A 12,782-nucleotide genomic window follows, 5' to 3' on the forward strand; every position below is an offset into this window, starting at 1 on the left:
AAGCTGCGGGTTTTCTGTCCCTGCGTAGAATGATTAGCAGAGAGTGTGATGGCTCCAGAGAAGACATACAAAAGCTAAGTGGGGAGGTGGGAGAGAGTCACAGAAATGTTCCAGATCTCACTTGCTCTCATGGTCTGTTTCCAGTAATGGTCCAGTATTTCTTGTCCTTTTTGTTTCCTCATGGCAGTGTGTCCCAGGCTATCAGGGTGTCAACTGTGAGTATGAAGTGGATGAGTGCCAGAATCAGCCCTGCCAGAATGGAGGCACCTGTATTGACCTTGTGAACCATTTCAAGTGCTCCTGCCCACCAGGCACTCGGGGTATGAAATCATCCTTATCCATTTTCTATCGAGGGCATTGTCTAAGTTATAAAACCATTCTTAGTGTTCAGGGGATTTTATAAAATCAAAGATAGTAAGACTAGCTTCATTCCAAGCATTTAGTTCTGCATCCTAGTAATTCAAGCCATTTTATTCTCCCATCTCTTGCTAACTCTGATGTTGTGATTTATGTTCTCAGTTTTATCCGGTTGTTTGGCATCTTGATATTCCATGAAACACAGAATATGGAACTGATACAATATTAACATAACATAACAAAATTAGCTTGGTCAGTAAGATTTCTTGTTGCTTCACAGAAAAGCAACTAATGACCTCTAAAATAAACAATTTACATTTACCTGCTTATGTATTTTTTAAATTAGCCAAGTCTTACCTCTATAAGGTGGGGGAATGAATGAAATGAAAATATCTGCCTATTTTCATCACCTCAGGGGAGGATACTGATGGTGCAAGGTTCTACCTTAGGAATTGCAGTAAGGCCTGATGAGAGATGCAGCCATGGACTGTGAGTGATGGGGCCATCATTCTTCTGTGGGCATTGCCACTGCTTTTCAACTAAGTGGTAGGGCCATGATTCTGCTGCAAACATTGACACTGCTTTTGAACCATCCCTTGGAAAGAGTTTTGAGTATTGTTTATCAGAAGAGATGTAGTTATGATGGGGCCTACTCTGAGAAGCCTGTGAAAAAAATGTTAAAGGCCATCCACACTGGTGACAAATTCATTCTCGTTAGTGTTAAAGAGAACAGAGTGCCAGAGAAGTATTTGTATTGCCTTAGAGCTTTGTGTCAGTAAAGTTTGATAATTTGCCTTCCCAGATATCAGAGTTTGACTAAATTAAAATAGGAGAGTACCCTACTAGTAGGCTCGTTATTGAGGAATGAGGTTAATGGGAAGAAGAAAACTAAGGAGAAACGGTCTTTAAGTATTTGAAGAATGGTCCTGCAAAAAGGAGAATTGTTCTTTATTCTAGAAATCAATGGTTGAGTAGAAATTAATTCCAATTCATTGTTAGTTTGTTCCTTTGAGAAATTGTACTGGTTAGGACAAGCTATGATTCTGGTGATAGCTATTATCGTAGTTCATTTATGTTGCTATAAAAGAATACCTGAGACTAAGTAATTTATTTTTCGAAAGAGGTATATTTGGCTCACAGTTCTATAGGCTGTACAGGAAGCATGGTGCCAGCATCTGCCTCTGGTGTGAGCGTCAGGCTGTTTCCACTCATGGTGAAAAGTGAAGAGGAGCCAATATGTGTAGAGATCACATGGCAAGAGATGAAGCAAGTGAGAGGGGAGGGAGATCCCAGGCTCTTTTTAACAACCAGCTCTCATGGGAACTAATAGAGCGAGAATGCTGTCATTGTCTCAAGGATAGCACCTTGAGACATTCATGAGGGGTCTGCTCCAGGGACCCAGATACCTCCCATTAGGCCCTATGTCCAACATTGGAGATCACATTTTAACATGTGGTTTGGAGGAGTCAAACTTCAAGCTATAGCAGCTAATTAAACCTCAAATCTCAGAGCTTAATATAACACTGATTTTGTCACTCAGATAAAGTCGAATATGTGTTGGGCTACCTTTCTCTGTGTTTCAGATATGTAGTTTGAAACATCTGGCCTCCAAGGCCTCCACAGTACAGGGAAGAGAGACAGACTTGAAGGGTCATACAGCAGCTTTCACTAGCTCAGTCTGGAAGCAACACACATCACTGTCCCTCACAGTATATTGACCAGAATTATTAAATGGCCTCCATGACTTCAAGGGAGGCTGGGAAATATAGGAGAATACATGAGTATTCATCAAACTCTAAAATCACTGCCATACCATGAACTTTTAATTAATAAGACATGTCCAGTCCTAGAATGGATCATTTCAGGAGGAAACAAAATTTTTGTCTCTTCTAATCCTGTGGTAAAGATGGCTTAGAATACTAGTTTCGATATTATCATGACAGTCTTTTTCTTTCAGCATTTTGAATATGTCATCCAACTGATTTCTGATATCCATGGTTTTTAATGAGAAATATGCTGTTAATCTTGTTGAAGTTCCCTTATATGTGATACATTGCTTCTCTCTTGATGCCTTTAAGATTCTTTCTTTATCTTTTGATAGTTTGATTATGATATGTGTAGGTATGAATTTCTTTGACTTTATCCTACTTTACAGTTCCTTGGATTATTTTACTATGTGTGCTTGTTTAGGTATGTGGAACAGTATTTTTTTTTTCATCCTGACTTACTTCTCTGGCCATTGGTAAACATTCCAGGAAACTCTAAAGTCCCGTAACCCCATTGTGAGAGTCATCACAATGTGTCACCGTATTTCTAAGCCTTGGATCTTTGCCTACATGTCCCTCCAGTTTCCCAGGTCGAGGGCTAACTGTAACAGTTCTGCCTCTTCCTATTACTTTGCTTCAGGCTGAGGTTGAGTTCTCTCTCATTTGATAGATCTGTTTATTTCTGGTGGTTCCATTCTGATGGGGAAATACACATTTATGTTCATTTTACTAGCAATCCCTAAATATCAAATATTCTTTGAGATAGGGAGCATATACTGGATTTTGTTTGTTTTTACTTTTTTGTTTTCAGTTTACTCTATGTATAAGGTGAGATATGCATATATGCATATAGACCAAAAATGTATTCACACGTAGAAAAGTATACAGTGAAAATACTTCTCATTCCCATCTGTCTTCTGGTGGGCAAATTTTCCCTCTCCCACAAACACGTAATCACCACTTTTAGTTGTTTGTGTTTCTTTCTAGAATTTTTCAAAAACTGTATCCTTCAAAATTTTCTTTATGTAGAGAGAAGCCAAATGCAATATTTTATTTCCTTTACTTTTTACTCTGAAGATAGAACATTAGACACATTTTTTGCACTTGATTTTTTTTTATTTAATTGGAGATATTTTCATATCAAAATATAGAACTTCTCTCTCCTCTATATATACTTCTCTCTATATATATTATATATATTATATATATATTGATGCCTCTAAGATTCTTTATCTTTTGATAGTTTGATTATGATGTGTGTAGGAATATATATTTTTTATATATATATATATTTTTTTTTTTTTTTGAGATGGAGTTTTGCTTTTGTTGCCCAGGCTGGAGTGCAATGGTACGATCTCAGCTCACCACATCCTCCGCCTCCTGGGTTCAAGTGATTCTCCTGCCTCAGCCCCCCGAGTAGCTGGGATTACAGGCATGTGCCACTACGCCCAGCTGATTTTGTATTTTTAGTAGAGACAGGGTTTCTCCATGTTGGTCAGGCTGGTCTCGAACTCCTGGCCTCAAGCAATCCATCCACCTCAGCCTCCCAAAGTGCTGGGATGACAGGCATGAGCCACCACGCCTGGCCCGAACTTCCTCAATATTTTTTTTTTTTTTTTTTTTTTGAGACGGAGTCTCGCTCTGTCGCCCAGGCTGGAGTGCAGTGGCGCGATCTCGGCTCACTGCAAGCTCCGCCTCCCGGGTTCACGCCATTCTCCGGCCTCAGCCTCCCGAGTAGCTGGGACTACAGGCGCCCACAACCGCGCCCGGCTAATTTTTTGTATTTTTAGTAGAGACGGGGTTTCACCGTGGTCTCGATCTCCTGACCTTGTGATCCACCCGCCTCGGCCTCCCAAAGTGCTGGGATTACAGGCGTGAGCCACCGCGCCCGGCCCTCAATATTTTTTATAGCTACAGAATTCCCTTTTACAGGCATGCCATATTTTACTTAACCAGTGTCATCATGATAGATATTTCAGTTATCTTGCAGGCATATAAGCATATTGGTAAAATAAATTTTCAGAAATAGAATCGCTGGATTGAGTAATACATACATTTATAATTTTAATCAGTAATTTCAGTATATCAGCATACTGGCTTTTTGTTAAGGTGGAGAATATATTTTCATTTAAGAATCATTTTCTTTTCCTTTTCTTGCAGTTTCTGTTTATATATATATTTTTATATATATGTATGTCTTTTTTCCCCCATTAAGTTGTTGATTTAATTTTTTGTGGAAATTGGCTGTCTATGATATTAAAAAAACAAATATTTTCCCAGTATGTTGTTTTTTTTATCTTTTGATTTTCTTTATAGTGATATTTAGTGCACACTTTTTTACTTTTTAATCAAGTTGAATTTATCATTTTTAAAATGGCTTCTGGATTTTGAGTTGTAGTTAGCAACATCTTATACACTTGAAGGTTGTAAAGAAATTCTCCTATATTTTCTTCAAGTACTTTTTCCATATGGCTACTCATTTGTTAATACACAATTTATTGAATATTTTGTTTTTTATATAATGATTTGAGATGGTACCTTTGCCAGATTCTAAATTCCCATGTGTATTTTTGGTATTCTTCTGGACTTTATTTTCTCTGTTATTCTATTAATTCACCAATAACTTTCTGTTCCAATTAAGGATCTTCTTCTTCATAGTTTTTCTGGTTATAGTTACAGTTTATTTTTCACATAATTTTATAATCAGCTTGTCTTAATAAATTCCTGTTGGTAATTTTTATTGGAGTCTCATTAAATTTATGAATCAGTATAGAGAAAACTGACAATTTCATGATGAGGAATCTTGCTAACCAAATCCTGGTATGTCTTTCCATTTATTCAAGTCTCTTTTGTGTCTGTTAGGACAGTATTAAAGTTGTCTTCATATAAGTGTAACACATTTCTTGTTAAGATTGTTCCTAGGTATTTTATCTTTGGTAATTTGGTAATTGCTATTGAAAATTGGGCCTTATTTTACATTTTTAAAAAAATAATCTTGCTTTTGTTAGTGTATGCTACAATGCAAGTGGCAGGAATACAGAACTGTTTTCTTTTGTACCTGTTTTTATTTTTATTATGATTATGATTATTTTTTGAGACAGAGTCTCGCTCTGTTGCCCAGGCTGGAGCACAGTGGCGTGACCTCGGCTCACTGCAACCTTCATCTCCCGGGTTCAAGTGATTCTCCTGCATCAGCCTCCCGAGTAGCTGAGATTACAGGCATGTGCCACCACACCCAGCTAATTTTTGTGTATTTCGTAGAGATGGGGTTTCACCATGTTGGGCAGATTGGTCTCGAACTCCTGCCCTCAAGTGACCCGCCTGCCTCAGCCTCCCAAAGTGCTGGGATTACAGGCGTGAGCCACTGCGCCCGGCCTCTTTTGTACCTTTTTGAATTAATCATAGAATAATTTCTAGAATAGTCATTGATTTCTTTTGTTTCTTTCTAAGACACTGTATGCAGATATTCATACTAGATGGCTCATTTATAGCTATAGTACATTAAATGAGTCCTATTTTAAATGGAATAACTTTTGAACTCTCAGCAGGAAATTTATCCTCTATTTTTGTTAAATAAAAAGCATTGGTGCATTTACACACTATTACAGAAAAAAGCCAGTGATTATAAAACTTAAAAATGTATTTCATTCAAAATTCAGTTCCAATTGTTACCAATGTATTTACATAACCTATGTATAGTCATGGGTCACTTAACAGTGGGGATATGTTCTGAGAAATACGCCCTTAGGCAATTTCATTGTTGTACAATCATCATGGAGTGTAATTACACAAACAGAGAGAGTATAGCTTACTACACACCTAGGCTCCAAACCTGCACCTTGTTTTACTGAACTGAATATTGTAGGCAATTATAACACGATGGAAAGTATTTATGTATCTGAACATATTTAAGAAGAGGTACCGTAGAAAACTTAAAAGGTACAGTAAAAATACAATATAAAAGATAAAAAATAGTATACCTGTATAGGGCATTTACCGTGAAAGGAGCTTGCAAGACTGGAAATTGCTCTGGGTGAGTCAGTGAATGGTAAGTGAATGTGAAGGCCTAGGACATTACTGTAGACTACTGTAGACTTTGTAAATACTGTACACCTAAGCTACACTGAATTTATTTAAAAAGTAATTGTGCTATGACATTACAAGGCTATGATGTTACTAGGCAACAGGAATTTATCAGCTTCAGCTTCATAATGGGACCACTGTTGTGTATGCTGCCTGCATTGACTAAAATGTCATTATACAGTTGCATGACTGTATTTATTGTTATGTTCTTTTTTGGACTGTTTTTATATTTTAGATTATACTTTGGAAAAATTACTGAGCCTCTCTTGAGCTCCAGTTTCCTTGTCTTTGAGATGGGACAAATAATAGGACCTACACTATAGGGTGCTACTTCACTGGATTGTGTGGGAGAGTACATGTGGAGCTCTAGTGTGTTCATTCCTTTACTTGTACAACTCACCAGAAGGATGACAGCTGTCATGAATAAAGCATGTGCTTTGCCCTGCCCAACTACAAGGTCCCACTACCAGTTGAAGAGTATACTCTGATTCATTGTGAAAATGCCAACAAGTGTGGTTATCCCTTGCTGGAAAGCAGGTTAAAAGGATTTTCATAATTCTGTGCCTCTTCTCTTTCCTCCAGGCCTACTCTGTGAAGAAAACATTGATGACTGTGCCAGGGGTCCACATTGCCTTAATGGTGGTCAGTGCGTGGATAGGATTGGAGGCTACAGTTGTCGCTGCTTGCCTGGCTTTGCTGGGGAGCGATGTGAGGGAGACATCAATGAGTGCCTCTCCAACCCCTGCAGCTCTGAGGGCAGCCTGGACTGCATACAGCTCACCAATGACTACCTGTGTGTTTGCCGTAGTGCCTTTACTGGTGAGAAGCTCTCTAGCCTCCTGGCCACTCTGCCTTGGAAGATGGTTTTAGTGAACAAATTGGGCCCTGTGACTTGTCCCAGACCCAAGTGAAGCTTTTCTTATATAAGAAAAACAACAGTAGCTTAATTTTTAAAAGCCAGTTTTTTCTTGGTCTGTACTCTATGGATGTTACAATCAGTGTCTACCTTTAATTTTTCCTGAGAGATTCTTTTGTTGTGCATTGATTATATCATGCTATGACAGGAATATTTTTTACAGTGTATATTGAAAGTAGTTGAACAAAATAACATTTTTTAATAGTGGCAAAATATCCAAACCCTAAAATTTACTAACTGAGTCATTTTAAAGTGTACAGTGTACAGTTCAGTGGCATTGTTTAGTACATTGACATTGTTGTTCTATCACCACCATTCATTCACAGAACTCTTTTCATCTGAACAAAATAACATTTTGTTTTAAGGAACCTTACGTCTAACTCTGGTTTCTTCGCCCTGCCTCCTTTGACATGTGAGGCTTGAATTACAGGGTAGTTCCTGCCACCGTGATCATTCCACTCCTAGGACTCAGAGAAGCTTAGGACCCTGCTTAGATACTTAAAGGGAGCAGGTCCAAATTCAAGTGTCTTTAACCAAGGATCGTTGATATGGGTATGAAATGAAAAGTTGCAGTGGTCACAAGTAATGCCCTGCTCAGTAAAGGCTTGGCCATGTTCCTACTCTGTTCCCAAGCTTCTTTCTTTCGTCACAGGGCATGAAGATGACCAAGCCCTGCCTCAGAATAGGGGTCTTGTCACAAGAACTTACTAGTTGCTTCTGGAGAGGGCAGCATGGTGACTGTTGGGAACTAAAATAGTTGTTTGTATCCAGATGTGGCAGGATACTCAGATTTGAAAATTATCATGCATTTCCTGGGGTCTGTAGTTGTATTTCTCATACGGAGGGTGTGATCAGATTCCTTGGGATTCAGAAAATAGGCTTTAATAGTCTATTTACAAACAATTCATCAAGCTGAACTCTGCTATATCCTGAGCCCATCTTCAGCCATCTTTCCTTCCAACTTTAAAGATATGCTACCTTACCATCTTAGAATTTTATAAAGAATAGGGATTCTGCAATATGGAAGCTCCCTGGATACACTAACATCCAAAAAGAAATAGTCCGTTGTGAACATAATAGCTATTGAGGCAATGTGGAACAGAATGAGTATGAACAGTCTGTCTACAGCCTCGTATTGGCCATACTGCAGCTGGAAAGCCAACGAAGCAAAACTGGCTCCCGTTTCTTTCATTGCCCCTGAGGCTTTTTTCTCTGGAAACACTGACAAGCATTTGCAAAGTAAGGGGGAAGCAGGAGAAGGAAGGAATGGAGACCACTTTGAAGTAGTGTCCCACAGCCAGGAAGTAGTGTTTGTGTGTTTTCCACATTTGTGAATGAAAAAAAAAAAAATCTGTTGAATACATTGAGCACAATTATTGTGGGATGCTGTTGCAGAGATAAACAGCAAGGGACTGGTGGTCCACCAAGCTGTGTCCATGTGGTGGTTGCTCTTGGTTAGTGGCTGCTGCTGTGATTTGAAGAGACAAACATTTATACCTCTTGCTGCTTGATCTCATTGGCCAAAAACATTATATTTTTGTTTCATTTTTAAAGCTACCTCTTCTTTCCCGAGTGACCACAGGCCAGGTGGGGCCTATCTCCTGCTATTGACCAGGAGTCCCAGCTGTGCCCTGCGTCTCCTCTGTGGTTCCAGTTGCCTCGTTCTTTATCTTGGAGCAGTGGCCCCTAGGGACCTTCTGTTTTGGAACTATTCCTAGAGGAAACTAACTCTAGGAAAATCAAGCTGCATTTTAAGGAATTGAGTTAGGTTACAGAAAGGCCAAAAAGTGATTAAAATGAGGTATCACAGATGAAAATTCTCTATGCTGCAAATCACCTTTTAAATATATTGGCCTGGTATAGCCTCTCCTATGAAGTAGATGACATTAACAAAATGCAATGAATAGTTTTTCAACTGTTTCCTGCAATTTATGAAAGCTAAAGTGACTTCAAAAAGCTGAAGTGTGATTTCTCTTTTTTTGGTGGGATTTAAGTCACTTTTCTCACCCATACTGTCGTGTGAGTTGGTACTTATTGTGGAGGCAAGACAGAGTAAGGGACTGGCCTGAGCCAGTGACAGGCCAATCATGCTGAGATACAGTGAGTGTTTTCTTCCTATGCTCAGATTACCACAGGCTTAGAACTGAACTCTCTCACACTTGCTCCACCTATGGCTAGTTCCCATCCCAGCAAAGTTTGTTCAGTAACTTGTAGTGACTACTTCTGCCTTTTAAAGCTTTTTTTATTTTTTATTTTCTGAGGCCGGCACTGTGAAACCTTCGTCGATGTGTGTCCCCAGATGCCCTGCCTGAATGGAGGGACTTGTGCTGTGGCCAGTAACATGCCTGATGGTTTCATTTGCCGTTGTCCCCCGGTAAGTGCCCTGTTGCTCATCTAAGAAGGGGCATTGTCTCTTCCATACAATCTGTGACAGAACTGAGATTAAACCTGGTTTAATCAGTCTTCCAAATGGGAAGATTTCTCAGTTCTGCTCTTTCACAAGAAAGTACTTGGGTTCTTCCATTTAAAGCTGTTTACAAGCGACAAAACAAAACAAAAACAAAAGTAAATAAAAGCTGTTTAGATACTCCCAGAAACAGTGAGCTTTCCAATCCATGACTGTCAGTCTTAAGAAAAACTAAGGGAAAACCATAAAAAGTGGTGGAATGCCCCCTTGAAAATAGGGCTGATGTATGTGGCTTCTTGGCCCCATGCTGGAGGGTAATCTCACTGCCCAGGTTGGGCCAGAGTTGGTGGAAATGCTGCTCTGCTTGCATTCTTTAGCAGGAACCATTTGAAAGCAAGTTGTCTCTTAAAGTAGAGGGAAGCTTAATTTTAGCTCTTTGCTATACCCATTCTTTTATCACTGCCAGAGGCTGAAACCTTCCCAAAACAAGAGATCCCTATGCCTCGGGAGATACCAAAAGGAAACCTGTCTAGTAACCTTGGCTTGGGCTGAACAGGAAGTACAGAAGGGAGTAGTGAGATGTGGAGGTTTTCTAGAAACCCAAAACTTCCAATATGACTGTTTTCCTACCAATGCCATTTTTATTTCCTCACTGATTTCCACAGGGATTTTCCGGGGCAAGGTGCCAGAGCAGCTGTGGACAAGTGAAATGTAGGAAAGGAGAGCAGTGTGTGCACACCGCTTCTGGACCCCGCTGCTTTTGCCCCAACCCCCGGGACTGCGAGTCAGGCTGTGCCAGTAGCCCCTGCCAGCACGGGGGCAGCTGCCACCCTCAGCGCCAGCCTCCTTATTACTCCTGCCAGTGTGCCCCACCATTCTGGGGTAGCCGCTGTGAACTCTACACGGCACCCCCCAGCACCCCTCCTGCCACCTGTTTGAGCCAATATTGTGCCGACAAAGCTCGTGATGGCGTCTGTGATGAGGCCTGCAACAGCCATGCCTGCCAGTGGGATGGGGGTGACTGTTCTCTCACCATGGAGAACCCCTGGGCCAACTGCTCCTCCCCACTTCCCTGCTGGGATTATATCAACAACCAGTGTGATGAGCTGTGCAACACGGCCGAGTGCCTGTTTGACAACTTTGAATGCCAGGGGAACAGCAAGACATGCAAGTAAGGGCTTCACGTTTTCCAGAAGCTGAAGGGGACTGTCACTAACACACTTCAGTTTCTCGTTCTTGCTCCTAACCACTCCAGTGCTTCAGCCTAAGCTGCCTCTGCTTTTCAGATGGTGCCAGCCTTGTCCCATCGCACACTACCCTGTGCTCTCCCTTGCTGACAAAGGGCCAGGAATGCTCATTGCATAATGACCCTCTCTCTCTGCCTATCTCTGCCTTCTCACCTGCTGCCTTCGTGACCTCCTGGGGGATATAACTTTTGGAAGTGGTGTTTCCCACTTCAAGCAGCCTCTCACATAACCTGCCTGCAGGATGGATGGAAAGGTCTGTATCTCTCTCTTCACCCCATTCCTTTCCCTAAGACTGTTTTTCCCCACCCAGGTTTATCAGGAAGCATGAATTAGATTAGGCCTGTGAACCCTCCTGGTCTTAATTGTTATAGTTGTAGGATGCTGTATGGTTTACTTAGGAACTTTCCTATTAATTAGCCATTCCATCTAATTTAATCCAAGTTAATTCTCAACAACCCATGAGGCATAGGTATTATTAACATTCTTTCATAGGTGAGAGAACTTAGGCCCAAGGGTTAAAGAACTTGCCAGAGCAAGTTGTTTCATTGACTCCTAATCTTTTGATTGAGATAGCATGAAAAGTTGTACCAAGTAGTATAAATATCAAGGGGTAGGGTATGAGGAGAGGAGAGTGTAGATGAAATAGTTTGTACATCATTTAGGTTTGGGGGTTCTAATTCCTTTTGCAAATATTGAAAGAGCCTGTACAAGTAAGGTCTGGTGTGCTACAAGGACATACCCATCCCCCTTTACCTTCTGTAGCTGGGATTCGCTCTTGAAAGGGAAAGAAATGGGTCATGTTAATATGGTTCTCTATGGCAACTCTCAATGGTTCAGGGTCATTTATCAAGTTTCTAGAGGCATCTTTCACTTCCTAAAGCCGGTTGTTACCTTATTGGGGACAATGGATACAAAGTAGAGGAAGCATGAACCAGGCTGACTTTTGTTTCAGATATGCAGCTTTGTTTGAAAACCTGACTTAACAGGATTGTAAACTGCCTGGGAGTCCCTAAGCTCCTGCAGCGTAGTGAGTACAATGTTCTTCATTTAGGAAGTACACAACAAGGATGAGTGGCGTAGACTATACATACTCTATGACATCAGGGATAGGAGATGCAAAGAAGGTTTTGTGGGGCATTTGGGTCCTGGGTGTGGGCCACAGAAAATGGGTAGGAAAATCCACAGTTAGTTCCAAATGAAAAAGCAAATAGAGCTCCAGTCTAATCTGAGCCCCTTTCTCCTGTTCTCTGCTTCCCCTTACCTAGGTATGACAAATACTGTGCAGACCACTTCAAAGACAACCACTGTGACCAGGGGTGCAACAGTGAGGAGTGTGGTTGGGATGGGCTGGACTGTGCTGCTGACCAGCCTGAGAACCTGGCAGAGGGTACCCTGGTTATTGTGGTATTGATGCCACCTGAACAGCTGCTCCAGGATGCTCGCAGCTTCTTGCGGGCACTGGGGACCCTGCTCCACACCAACCTGCGCATTAAGCGGGACTCCCAGGGGGAGCTCATGGTGTACCCCTATTATGGTGAGAAGTCAGCTGCCATGAAGAAACAGAGGATGACACGCAGGTCCATTCCTGGTGAACAAGAGCAGGAGGTGGCTGGGTAAGTGTTTAGTTTCTGAACTTCAAGGCTAATTTTATGAAGCCTAGCACTTTGATATGTAGCACATGTCATAACTCAACCTATAGAAATGCAAATATCAGACAAATAGAATGGCCCACCACTTAAGATAAACCCATTACCCCAGTACTTATGTTTAAATGTAAAGATGTGCCTTGATCTTGGGCTCCTGAAAAGTGGACTGGGGTACACAGAAGGCAGGATGCCTGGAAAGCCTTCTCGGATGCCAGAATCCATAACCTTTTGCCAGAGTTGCCTCAAATCCCTTTATTAGTGACATTCCTTTGTACATTAATCATTGCCTTATTGTCAAGGCCCTTCTTTAGAATATACGTCTCTTTGACACAGGTAATGATCTTCACTTGCTCTGTCATT

General features: G+C 41.0%; 2 protein-coding genes across 3 annotated transcripts in view; both read left to right on the plus strand.

The window, feature by feature from the left end:
- Positions 1–12,782, plus strand: part of LOC102127036 (NBPF family member NBPF4) — a 635,890-nt gene that overhangs the window by 528,677 nt on the left and 94,431 nt on the right.
- Positions 1–12,782, plus strand: part of NOTCH2 (notch receptor 2) — a 190,372-nt gene that overhangs the window by 166,197 nt on the left and 11,393 nt on the right. For both annotated transcript variants that reach the window (XM_005542140.4, XM_005542139.5), the window contains exons 22-26: positions 188–320; positions 6,789–7,025; positions 9,384–9,496; positions 10,195–10,700; positions 12,042–12,389. In XM_005542140.4, coding sequence (XP_005542197.2) covers positions 188–320; positions 6,789–7,025; positions 9,384–9,496; positions 10,195–10,700; positions 12,042–12,389 — 1,337 coding nt within the window. The remainder of the gene's footprint in view (positions 1–187; positions 321–6,788; positions 7,026–9,383; positions 9,497–10,194; positions 10,701–12,041; positions 12,390–12,782) is intronic.

Source organism: Macaca fascicularis, chromosome 1 (genome assembly GCF_037993035.2).
Source record: "Macaca fascicularis isolate 582-1 chromosome 1, T2T-MFA8v1.1".
Classification (NCBI taxonomy): Eukaryota; Metazoa; Chordata; class Mammalia; order Primates; family Cercopithecidae; genus Macaca; species Macaca fascicularis.